Source organism: Carlito syrichta, unplaced genomic scaffold, assembly GCF_000164805.1.
Source record: "Carlito syrichta isolate Samal-C Ts95f unplaced genomic scaffold, Tarsius_syrichta-2.0.1 Scaffold302406, whole genome shotgun sequence".
Classification (NCBI taxonomy): domain Eukaryota; kingdom Metazoa; phylum Chordata; class Mammalia; order Primates; family Tarsiidae; genus Carlito; species Carlito syrichta.
Window position 1 is genome coordinate 27,686 of NW_007246502.1, and position 12,621 is coordinate 40,306.

The 12,621-nt window shown below is 49.5% G+C and overlaps 1 protein-coding gene across 1 annotated transcript in view; it reads left to right on the forward strand.

Annotated features, from left to right (window-relative positions):
• The first annotated feature begins 8,794 nt into the window (after positions 1-8,794).
• Positions 8,795-12,621, forward strand: part of ANXA11 (annexin A11) — a 20,055-nt gene continuing 16,228 nt past the window's right edge. Inside the window, exons 1-2 of the mRNA XM_008056584.2 lie at positions 8,795-8,858; positions 10,666-10,778. Of these exons, the coding sequence (XP_008054775.1) occupies positions 8,804-8,858; positions 10,666-10,778 (168 nt within the window). The 5' untranslated portion in view covers positions 8,795-8,803. The remainder of the gene's footprint in view (positions 8,859-10,665; positions 10,779-12,621) is intronic.

Consider the following 12,621-nt stretch of genomic DNA (forward strand, 5'->3'; position numbering starts at 1 on the left):
AGATCCAATGCCTGGAGGAAATATTTAGAGCGTGTATGTTCTAGGTACCTGTAGCTGTTTGGCTGTCATCAGAGTTGACTGTCACACGACAGGTGGGTCCTGGTCTACAGAAAGCCAGTATGCAAAAAGGGATTTTGAGGAAACTTAATGTTCTTGCCAAGAGTCTTGGATTTATATGTATCTGTTATGCTGTTCCTTGCCCTGCAGACACATGCCCCCATTTGATACTTCCGTGATCTTAGGAGCAGATGAAGGAAGAGGTTATGAAGGAGAAAAATGAGGTTAGGGACTATTAAGTGAAATGGCCATGCTCATTCAGCTACTGACTGGCAAAACAGAGGCCAAGCCTAGATTTCCATTCATTCTTCTTGAGCTGCATCTGTGGGTGTACATTAAGTTAGATACTAGGTGGCGGTGGTGAACAAGGCCTTGAGACTGTATGTTTGGCCCGTGTTCTGGAAAACGAGTCACAGTTGGTTGGGACCATTGCCACTCAGCAAGAGCTCTCTGGTCCAGGACCAGGAGAGTCTTGGGGACGTTGGTGTTCTGGCCCTCTTGTGTAGACAGGTGACCTCTCAAGCACTCCAAGCTCACAGTTCTAAGATGAATCTGCGCCTGAGTCCTCTGCTGGTACAGAAGCCTTGATCTTGGAGTTCTAGCTATATTGTAGATATATAAATATATCTCTACAAATACACACACACAGAGACAGTCCCTGACTTAAGATGGTTTGACTTAAGATTTTTTGACTTTTTGGTGGGGTTACATCCCTTTATCGGTATATTTATCGGGATATGTAACCATCTACTCGACTTTCGACGGAGTTGTGGTTTCTATTGAATGCGTGTTGTGTCGCACCATCAAAACATTGAAACATCATACGTTGAACCATCGTAAGTCAGGAACTGCTGTGTTGCCAGCACTAAATGCATTTTTGATTATATCATATTCTCAATTTATGATGGGTTTCTTGGGATGCAACCCCATCGTAAGTTAAGAAGCATCTGTATATATTTATATTTAAAGTTCCTAACAAACAGTGGCAAATGAAATAATATAAAAGGTTTGGGATTTGCTTCAAAAACTACAGGGGAGTGGGTGGAGTCTGGTGACTTAAGATTGACTTTGAGCTGATAATTGTTGAAGCTGAGGGATGACTATTTATTTTATTTTTATTTTTGAGTTGGGAGTGGGTCTCACTCTGTTGCCCAGGCTGGAGTGCAGTGGCATGATCACAGCTCACTGTAGCCTTGACATCCTGGGCACAGGTGATCCTTCTGCCTTAGTCTCCCAAGTAGCTGAGACTACAGGCATGTGCCACCATGCCTAGTTTTTTATTTTTTATAGAGATGAGGTCTTGCTATGTTGCCCAGGCTAGTCTCAAACTCTTGGACTCAAGTAGTTCTCCTGACTCAGCCTCCCCAAGTGCTGGGATTACAGGTGTGAGCCACTATACCTGGCTGAATGATGATTTATTATATTGTTTTGTATATGTTCTCATAATAAAAAGTTGTGAAGAATGTCCATTATTATTACTCAGCAGCTCTGTACTGTGGCCCACTCCTTTGAATTCCACAGCCAGGTGAACGGGCTATTGGGACCGGCTCCTGCCATTAATTTTGAAGGGTGTGTGGGGCAGAGCTTAGGCTGTATCTGGCTTCCCTCCTCCCTCATAGCTGTGAGGGAGGGGATACTGGTGTGAGCTTAGGAATTGAAGGTTTCTGGAATCTTCTGGCCACGGAATGGCCGTGGCACACTCTGATTTTTAAAGTACATTTATTATAGTCTCCTACTGCTCCTGGATTGGAAGCCTTAAGTAGGTCATCAAGGGCAGGACCTAGCTGGGACCACCAAACAAGCCACCCTAGCTCAGGCTAGAGGTCCCAGATTTTGTGATGCAGTATTATGAGGAGAAGGCCTGCTTTGCCGTCAGCTGCCAGCAGGCCAAATTCTACCCTGAACACTCTCCGTAGTGTGCGTGTGATTTGAGCAAGTCGTGTGCTTCAGAGCCTGAAAGTAGGGTCGGGCGTTAAAAACTAGATTATCTCTGAGATCCTTCCAGTGTGATAATTAGTGAGACCGTATGTCTAGGATTTGGGTGAAACTGAAAGGGGCCCCACTTCAGAAGTCATAACATCCCAGATGAGGGAAGAGCCCCTAGAGGGGATGCCCCTTTTCACACCCATGGAACCGTCAAGGTCTGGGAGGGGAAGCCTGGTTGATGGCTGAGATCCTTTTCTGGGTGGGAACTAGGCTATCTTCAGTTAGACATTGTTGTCTTGCTTCGGGCCACCTGTCTTGAGTTCTGGGCTCCAGGCCCCTGTCTGCATCTTGCTTGGGGTTGTTGTCTCCCTCTCTCCTTCCTGGTGATCCTGGGAGAAATGCCCAGCTGCTTCCTGTGCAGTGTGTGCAGGCCACGAGCTGCTCAGACTGGCTTAGGGTTGGCTGACTCCTCACCTCTCCAAGCAACGCCAAGAGGTACACTAAGTAGGAATGTAACTGAAAAGGAAAGAACACCAGACAAAACTGCTTTTCCTTCTGTGTTCATGCCACTGTCAGCACTTCACTCTGTGACCAGATGTGTGGGGTTTTTTGCCCGCATTGACCCGTTCTTCAGCTGGGTGTCCTACAATTCAGCTCAACTCCAACCCTAACCAGAGCTAGTGCACACCCCACAGGTTGAAGGACTCAGTCCCACAAGACTGCCAAGTATGTGTAATTCTTACAGTGTCACATGGACCACAATACCAGAGCCTAGCTTTGTGCTGGAGAGAAGAGAGTTTGCAGATGCATAATACCTTTATTTTCTGTTTTTTAAAAAATTTACTTACATATTAACATACCTAAACTATATATATGTATATAGGTTTATATGTATATATAGTTATATAAATATATACATATACATTTCTATGTGTGTATTTGTGTCTTGAACTACACATTAGAAACTGTTCGATGGTGACTTTTGTTGTTGTTGTTGTTGAAGTCTCACTCTGTCGCCCAGGCTGAGTGCAGTGCTGGACTCAGCCTTCCGCCTCAGTCTTCCAAGTAGCTGGAACAACAGGCTCATGCCACCACACCTGGCTAATTATTTTTATTTGTTAATTGTAGAGACAAGATCTTGCCAAGTTGCCCAGGTTGAACCCCTGGGCTCAGGCAGTCTTCTCACTTCTGCTTCCCCAAGTGTTGGGATTACAGGTGTGAACCACACACCCAGCCTCAGTGGTGACCTTTAGGTAGGAGGGTAGAGCCACTTTTCCATTTTTACTTTGTGACTTTCTGTTCTGTTTGAAATTCCCTATATTGTGCTTATATTTTTATCTTTTAAATAAAATTTGTTTTTGAGTGCAGTTTTAGATTTACAGCAAAATTGAGTAGAAACCTGAGTTCCCATATGCCCCCACCCCAACACATGCACAGCACACCCCCACACAGTCAGCATCCCCTCCCATGGTGGTACATTTGTTACAATCAGTGAGCCAACATTGACGCATCACTAACACCCCAAATCCATGATCTGTATTAGAGTTCACTGTTGGTGTTATAGTATATTCTCTGGGTTTTGACTAATTTTTTTTTTTTTTTTTGAGTTGGAGTCTCACTCTGTCGCACAGATTGGAGTGCAGTGGCCGTTCCCAGCCACCGCAGCCTCGACCTGCTGGGCTCTGGCGATCTTTCCGCCTCAGCCTTCCAAGTAGCTGGAACTACAGGCGTGTGCTACCACGCCCGGCTAATTTTTTGATTTATTGTAGGGATGAGGTCTTGCCTGCCCAGGTGGGTCTTGAACCTGCAGGCTCAGGCAATGCACTCACCTCATCCTCCCAAAGGCACGGGATTACAGGCTGAGCCACCGAGCCCAGCTTGACTAATGTTTAATGTCATGTATTCATCATGATAGTATCATACAGAATAGCTTCACTGCCTTAAAAACTCTCTGTGCTCCTCTACTTGTTCATTCCTTTCTCCCCACTGGCCCCTGGCAACCACTGAACTTTTTGCTGTCATCATAGTTTTGCTGTGGATGAAATAGCTACAGGTAGATGGTCCCAGTGAGGAAGGAAGGGTGGTATTTGTGCTGCACCATGCCCTGAGGGACAGAACCAAAGGCCAGAAGTTCCCCAGAGGCAGGTGTCTAAGAATTGCAGCAATCTCTAAGGAGCCCAGCTGCCTGTTGGGTCCAGGAGGCCCTCCTCAGGGGTTCCAGCAGGCACAGACTGTGCGGGCCTATCAGAATCCACCTTTCAGAATTGCATCAGCAATGGAGGCATGCCTCTCATCCCATGCATCTGTTTTGTTAAAAGAAACACGAAGGAGACCAGGCTTGGTGGCTCAGCCTGTAATCCCAGCACTTTGTAAGGCCAAGGAGAGTGGATTACCTGAGCCTGTGGGTTCAAGACCCACCTGGGCAACTTGGTGAGACCTAGCACACGCCTGTAATTCAGGCTACTTGGAAGGCTGAGGAGGAAGGATTGCTGGAGCCCAGCAGGTCGAGGCTGCGGTGGCCAGTAGCGTGCCTACTGTACTCCAGTCTGGGCGACAGAGTGAGACTCCAACTCAAAAAAAAAAAAAAAAAAAAGAAAAAAAAAGAAACACGAAGGAAAGAGCATTGATTATTGTGGAAGGTGTGATACTCAAAAGATTCCAAAGAGAAAGCAGACCTGCTGGGTTGTAATTCACTGTTGTCCCTTCTGTCATGGAGAGTGAAGGCTAGACAGGACTGATAGGGGGAAGTGAGGTCCCTATAAGTCCTGTTGAGCCCAGATATGGCAGCTTCGGGTGCTGGGAATGACTTTTCCAGGACAGTCCCTCGTGGTGGCCTCTGATGAGAAAACTCAGAGACCAAAGTTACCAGAAGACTAGACAATAAGCAGATTACTAAATTTGCCCCCCCAAAAGGCAGAAGAATGCATATCCCAGGAGTTGTGTCCTGATCCTGCAGCATCCTAAACATGGATAGTTGGGGAAGAGAGAGGTAGAAACTGGGAGCCTGTGTCCACCTGAGAGTACCCTAGACCATCAGCATGTTTACTTTTCTTCTGGAATAATTAGGCAGGTAAGCTGCAGGACTCTCAGCAGCATGGTTATGTTAGAACTTGCACTTGAACACAGTGGGGAAATGTACGCTGGGTTGTGGCAGAGTTTGGTGGGAGACAGCTGGTTGAATGCCTGTCCCCCAGTGGCACTTAGTGTCTGACATTGAGCCAGCGAGTTGACAGTGTGATAGTTCTGGAGTGTCTGTGCTTGGCCCTGTTGTATCAGTTACTTGGAAGAACACAAATGCTGCACTTATCCCATCGGTGAATGTAAAAGCTGAGTGAGAGTGTGAAGATGTTTGATGTTAGCAGAATCCCAGGAGGGCTCAGCAGTCTGGAGCAGCAGGCAAAACCTAAGGGAGAAATTTAACAGGAACCTGCAGAACGTCTCCAGGAAGGTGGGGTGCTGCATCCATGGGAGGGAGGAGGTGATTGATGGTCCTGCCCTGTGCTCTTTGGAATACACCTGGAGTCTTTGGTTTTGAAAAGAGCTCAGAGAAAGATAAGGGTGAGGAACAGTCTCCCAAGGATTACAGAAATGCTGGGAAGAATGAGGCTATTCTTTGAGAAGGGAGGGGTAGAGGTGTGTTGTGGAGAGAGGGGAGCACTCCGGGCGGCCTGTGGCTCCCAGTGGGATCGACCCACCCCGTGGGGCTCTCCTGGACCAAGCTCATTGCCACGAAGCAGATCTTGACTCTTGCTGGGGAATCCCTAAAAGCCACCCCAGAATGAGCGCCCTCACCCTATATGTGAGAGAGGCTGACCTTTGGGCCCTCCAGGTCTGTGTGGGGCTGATTTGAGCTGAATGGACCCTGTGTGTATAATTTTAGTCTTGAAAGAGAACCCACTCTGAGAGGAGGGGCAACCTCAAGTGAGCTCAGAAAGCCCTAATTGAATTGGGCCTTTTTTTCTTTTTTTCTTTTAGTTGGAGTCTCGCTCTTGCACTCTTGTTGCCCAGGTTGGAGTGAAGTGGAACACTCACAGCCAACGCAGCCTTGACCTGCTGGTTTTAGGCGATCCTCAGCCTTCCAAGTAGCTGGAACTACAAATGCACACCACCACACCCAGCTAGTTTTTGTGATTTATTGTAGAGACAAGATCTCACCAAGTTGCCCAGGCTGGTCTCAAATCCCTGGGCTCAGGCTGTCCTCTCGCCTCGACCTCCTAAAGTGCTGGGATTACAGGCTGAGTCACCACGCCCAGCCAGACCTTTATAAAAGTTGTATTAAATGCAAAGCGTATATCTACAAACAGGATGCCTTGCTTTCTAGCTCATTTCCCCTTCCGGAGGCAACTGTGTTACCCAGTTTCTTGTTTATCATTCCAGGGATGGTCCACGCATGTTTACACATACATACCACTTAGTTTTTATGTTTACGGGTTGCTTTGATAGTACACACATAGTATTACACCCTGTTGAATAATGGTGATTATTTTATATCCCTGTACTTAGAGCTGGATAATTCTGAAAATAGCTACAGAGTATCTATTGGGGGGGATTTGTGTGATTTATTTGACCAGTCTCATTAGTGGATCCCCGGGGGCGGGGAGGGGGTGGTTTTTACAGATAGTGCTGCAGTAAAATCCATGTCAGTATGTCATTTCACACTGGTGTGTGTCTGGAAAACAGCTTGCAGGAGTTGCTGGGTCAAAGGGTGGCTGTTTTTAATTTTGACATCTCTGTTTGTAATTGGTGATTCACTTTGCACGTTCGTGGTGGTGAACACCTTGAGTTCCTTTTCTGGAACTGCTTGCTCATACCATTTGACAGTTTCTCTAGTGGTTATTGATCTTCTTCTTATTGTAAAACTCTTTTCCTAAGTTTGTCATTTCTCTTTATATTGTTTCTTTTATTTGTTTCTCATGCAGAAATTGTATTTTCTGCCTTTGGAGTTTGGGTCTACTTCTTACATTTAAGTCTTTGGCCTGGATGAAACGTGTTTGGTGTAAGGAGCAGGGTGGTTCCTAGCTTTTGTTTTTTTCCTCCCTGCCTTGCTATGGATGGGGCTTTTGGCCTCACTGCTCTGGGAGGAGATGAGTGGAGAGTGGGTCTTTGGTTCCCCAGTGACCTGCCTAGCGGTGCCTCCAGAGGGGATATAGTCGCAGCTCATCCTGCTGTCCTGTGTGGCCATCCTGCCTATTAAAATGTTCCAGGCCCACCCATCATTCATGTCCCCCAGGCTACCTTCCCTCCATTGACCTCTGAAGGTACTGGCAGAATCTGGACAGAAGTCAGGCTGAGGGCAGGACCGAGAGGGCTTTGTGTTGCAGGCTCACCCAGCCACTGGATGAGTCACACCTTTGATGACATTGCCACTGGGGACCTCAGCTTAGAGCGAAGTTGAAAGGAAAAAGCAAAAGTTGTGCAGGGGAAAAATCTTTGGTCTGTGTTGCAGGTAGCCAGTTCCAGCTCTCTCCAAAGCAGCCTGCTGCTTTGCCTACAGTCACCTCTGGACCCAGTGACCCAAACAAATGACTATACCCACGGGGCTGAGAACCAGGTCCACCCTATGGGGACCAGAGAGGCCTTAAGAAAGTCCTTCAGCTTGCTTAAAAAGAATGTGCCCAGTTCTTCAAGGTAGATATGATGGGCAGCTAGATTCTTGTCAGTGAAGACCGTGGTCAGAGTGATGCTTCTCAAAGAGCGGTCTCTGGACCAGTAACTTCATCTGGGAACCTGTTCAAAATTCTAATTCTGGTTCTACTGAATCAGAATCTCTTGGGGGTAGAGCCCAGCAAATTATTTCAACAATCCCTTCTGATGCACGTTGCAGCTTGAGCCCCCGTGTGTAAGGAGCAGCAGCTCACCCGGGACCAACAGATGTGATCACTGAGGGACCGGACCCTTCAGGTTTCCTCACGCCCTCGCCTGCCATTCGGTGCCTCTGCAGACTACAGCAGCTGCTGCTGTTAGCAAGAGTAGGCAGGCTGCATGGCAGTCTTTGAGCTGGCTGGTGTCATGGCAGATTTGTATCCCTTCTGGGCAGTTTAATTGGCATGGGACACTACCGAGGAGTTTGTGTACAGAGGGTTCCTGGCCTCTCTCCTTCCCTCACCGATGGATCTGCAGGCCACTTACCCTCTCGTGGCTTCCGGCCACTTACCCTCTCGCAGAAGCAGGCTGGTGCTGCCGCATTTGTCCTGAGCCTCCTGAGGCCCCTTGCATCTAGGAATGATGGTTCTTTACCTTCCAGATCCCCTCGCTTGATGAACCAGAGGTTGGAGCAGGAAAAGCATAGTGTGGGTCAGATGCAAGGTGGGGGTGGCTGTGGACAGCTGGGGTCTCTAGGCTGGGCACAGAGACAAAGGGCCTCTGGCTTCCCGTTGCCAGATGGATGGTGACAGTAAAGATAAATACAGACAGACCTGGAGCCCTGAGGCTGAGGCAGTGCGTTCTCTGGCTCCAAGGTCAGGGAATAGGCCCAGACATGTGTGCTGTGCCCTTGTCAGCAGAGGCTGGGTGAGTGCAGCTTGGGTGAGAAGGGTGTTCAAGAAAACCCACAGGCTCATGGACTCCTGTAGCCGTGGGTGGGGCAGGGGACATGGGCCTGGCCCAGAAATCAGCGGGAGTGCTATTTATAACTGGAGGCCCTGGAGGCCCTGGCAGGAGAGAATAAACTGGGCTGCCCCTAGCTAAGCCTAATGCAGCTTCTCTTGCAGGGTCCCGGGTTGTGTAGTTGCTGTTCTCTTGAGAAGCTGACTCTGGCAAGCTCACTGGGCTTCCCAGGCAAAGCATGAATGTGTTTTCCTCTTCCCTTACAGATCTAACCATGAGCTACCCAGGCTACCCACCTCCTGCAGGTGGCTACCCACCAGCTGCACCAGGTATGAGGGTCTGGGGTGAGCTGGGAAGTAAACACCCCCTCTGCACAGTGGCCAAGGGTGGAAAGGGGGAGGGATTGAAGTTTTCTACTCCCGTCTTCCTGAGGTGGGCAGATGCCTCACTTCGAGGGTCTCTTCCTCACTGGGCTGTACTGGTTGCTGGTGAACTAGCCAGGGAAAGCCTGGGGCACTGTGTCCTCCAAGGCGTTATTAGTTGACAATTGCCTCTTGTCACCTCTCCTACCCTGGGCTCAAGGTACTTGGTTTTGCAGCAACAGGGTCCCCTTGGCTGAGGGAGGAAGTGGAGGCAGTTGCTTGGGATCAAATGTCACTTGGCTGTCACTCACCTTGGCTCCGGGGTCTGTGGGTGATAGGGTCGAGGCCACACCGCCCGGCCAGGTGGTCATAACCTAGCCCCCAGCTGTAGTGCTTTGCTTTACCAGTAGAAGTCATCTTCTCAGGCCCCTCCTGGTTTTCCTGAAATGAGATTTGGTATCCATAGGAGGAAAGGAAATATAAGTGCTCCTGGGACCAGGGAGAAATAAGGGTCCTCCCAAGGCTGGTCGTTCTGAGGACATCTGAGCTGCTGCCATTCCAGGGGAGGCATCACTCATTCCTTTGGAGCTGAGGTCCTGAGTACCAATGGCCTGCAGGCCATGTGGACCCTCCCTCCCATTCAACAGGTGAAGAAGAGGCTTAGGGAGGAGGTGCAGCCACTGCCCCATGCCACATCAGGGGCTGAGCTGGGCCACTTTCCTCTGAACCAGTCCGCCCCAGGTTTGCTGGTGCTGGCCTTGGTGTCCCCTCTCTCTAGTAGAAATCCTACTACCCGGGTCCTGCCACTGCCACCTTCGTCAGCACAGCTGAGCAATGAGAGAAGGAGGGGTGGGTGTGGGGGTAGGGTAGTGATTTAGGGAAGGATCTGTCTTGTACACCAGAAGGAATACTGGATCTGAAGAACAACCTCCAAGCTGCTGTGCACAGGAATGCATCTGCTGGGCCAAGGGGCTCACAGTGGTGCTAGCTGCCAAACTGCTGGCCTAAGTGACCATGGCATGTAGGAACAGTCTCTGGGCACCCAGCTGCACCCTGCACTAGCATTAATTCAGTCATCAGCATAATAATTTAAGGTACCCATTAATGATTAGCCCATTTTTCAGCAAAGAAAGTGAACCTAGAGAGAGTGAAAGCCTGGCCCCAGGGCACATGTGGGTCCTGCTAGTTTCAGAGAAGACTTTTCACCAGTTTTCTCCTGTGCCCTGGGGACTGGTGTCTGTGTTTTCCATGACCCCGCCCTGTCTCCCTCCATCCTCCCATCCTGCTTCTCCCTGCTTTGTACAGACTTATCATAGCAAACAGCCAGGCTGACAGGACCCTCTCCCCATGCCTTTGCACCACAGAGCTCCCTGCCCTCACTACTGCCATGGGCTCAGTGCATGCCCCAAATGATCTTCCCTGTGTCTGTCCTATTGCTCCATGAGAGTGCGCTTGGGAGGGCAGAGACTGCCCAGGGTCTTCCTTATCTACTTAATACCCCACAGAGGGCCTTGGGAGCGATTGCTGAACCCACCTTCCTCTTGGGAAGAAGGAAAGGCTTCTTCTCAGCCTTCCCTACCCCCACACCTACACTTCTCTTCCTCTGGCCAAGGGATGGGGCGAGACTTTCTCCCTTGGTGTTCTCGTGTGGTCTATAGTTCTGTCCCAAGGTTCTGCTTGGCCTCCTTTTCTGACCCCCTGGGAGCTTGCAGCTCTGCTTTTCCCCGTGTGGTGGGGGACTGACAGGGAGCTAAAGGCTTGGTGTTGCTTTCAGGTGGTGGTGCCTGGGGAGGTGCTGGCTACCCCCCGCCCAACATGCCCCCCATCGGGCTGGATAATGTGGCCAGCTATGCAGGACAGTTCAACCAGGACTACCTCTCGGGAATGGTGAGTCCAGCCCTCCTGCCAAACTGCCCTGAGCCTGCCTGACTGAAGGGTCAAGACTGCTGGCTTCCCTGGGCTCCAGAGTGGTCTGTGTGAGCTCACCTTGGATTGGAGCATGTTGAGCTGCGTCTTAGAACACGAAGACTTTCATCAGGGTTCTGCCGCCTGCTCACTGTCCCTCTCTGGGTCTCACTTTTCCCATCTGTAAAATAAAGGGAAGGGAATAGGGATGCACTGAATGGGATGGTTCCTCAGGTCCCTGTAGGGTTGGTGCCTTCATGAAATTTTTTTTGAGTTGGAGTCTTACTCTGTCTTCCAGGCTGGAGTGCAGTGGCACACATGGCTACTGCAACCTTGACCTGCTGGGCTCAGGCGATCCTCACGTCTCAGCCTCCCAAGTAACTGGAACTACAGGCACGTGCCACCAAGCTCGGCTAATTTTTTTATTTATTGTAGAGATGAGGTCTTGCCAAGTTGCCCAGGCTGGTCTCAAACCCATGGGCTCAGGCAGTTCTCTCACCTCGGCCTCCCAAAGTGCAGGGATTGTAGGCGTGAGCCATTGCAGCTGGCCCTTCATGAAATATTTATTGGGCGCCTTCTTTTTTTTTTTTTTTTTTGAGTTGGAGTCGCTACCACGCCTGGCTAATTTTTTGATTTATTGTAGAGATGAGGTCTCGCTGCCCAGGCGGGTCTCGAACCCGCGGGCTCAGGCAATCCACTCAACTCAGCCTTCCAAAGGCGCGGGATTACAGGCTGAGCCACCGAGCCCAGCCTGGGCACCTTCTTAATGAGCTTAGCTCAGGGCTGGGAAGGCAGTGGAGGGGATTTGTATGTGTGTTTGTACATAGCATGAGTGTGCATGCTGTGTATGTGTGTCCACACTCTGTGCATATGTACTTATGGAGGGCTATTCTGGTTGGGCCTGGGTGAGCCTGTGGCAGGTAGCTTGGACAGACAAGCTGCTTTTGTTGTTTTGCTTTTAAAATAATGTATTTCCAACCCCGGGCAACTTGGCGAGACCTCATCTCTTCAATAAATCAAAAAATTAGCCTAGTGTGGTGGTACATTCCTGTAGTTCCAGCTACTTGGAAGGCTGAGGTGGAAAGCCTCAGCAGGTCCGGGCTGTGGTGGCTGTGAGCGTGCTACTGCTCTCTAGCCTGGGCGACAGAGTGAGACTCCAACTCAAAAAAACAAAACAAAACGAAACAAACAAATAAATAAAAGGAGAGGAAGCTGGGCAACATAGCCCACCCCCTGTAATCCCAGCACTTTGGGAGGCAGAGGTGAGAGGATTGCCCGAGTCCAGGGTTTCGAGACCATCTTGGGCAATTTGGCGAGACCTCCTCTCTACAATAAATCAAAAAATTAGCTGGGGGCACGTGCCTGTAGCTCCAGTTACTTGAAAGGCTAAGGCGGAAGGATTGCCTGAGCCCAATAGGTGGAAGCTGTGGTAGATGTGAGCTCGCCATTACACTCCAGCCTGGGCAATAGAGTGAAGCTTTGACTAAAAAAAATTTAAAAATAGAAAATAAAATAAAATAATGTATTTGATAATCTGAAAACAAATGTATGTTTAGTGGGAACAATGCTACCAAAACACACACTAATTTGTGCCAGGCCCAGTTTTAGGCACCAGGGATTTGTGAGTAAGCAACAGAATCCTCAGCCCTGGTGCACTTGTCACCTACTGGGAAGAGACAGACAATGACATATGTCACCTGGGTGGTCCTGCTGAAAGTATGGGTGTGCCATGGGAACAGATGAGCATGTAAAAGGGGTCGAGCCGGGCTCGGTGGCTCAGCCTGTAATCCTGCGCCTTGGGAGGCTGAGGTGAGTGGATTGCCTG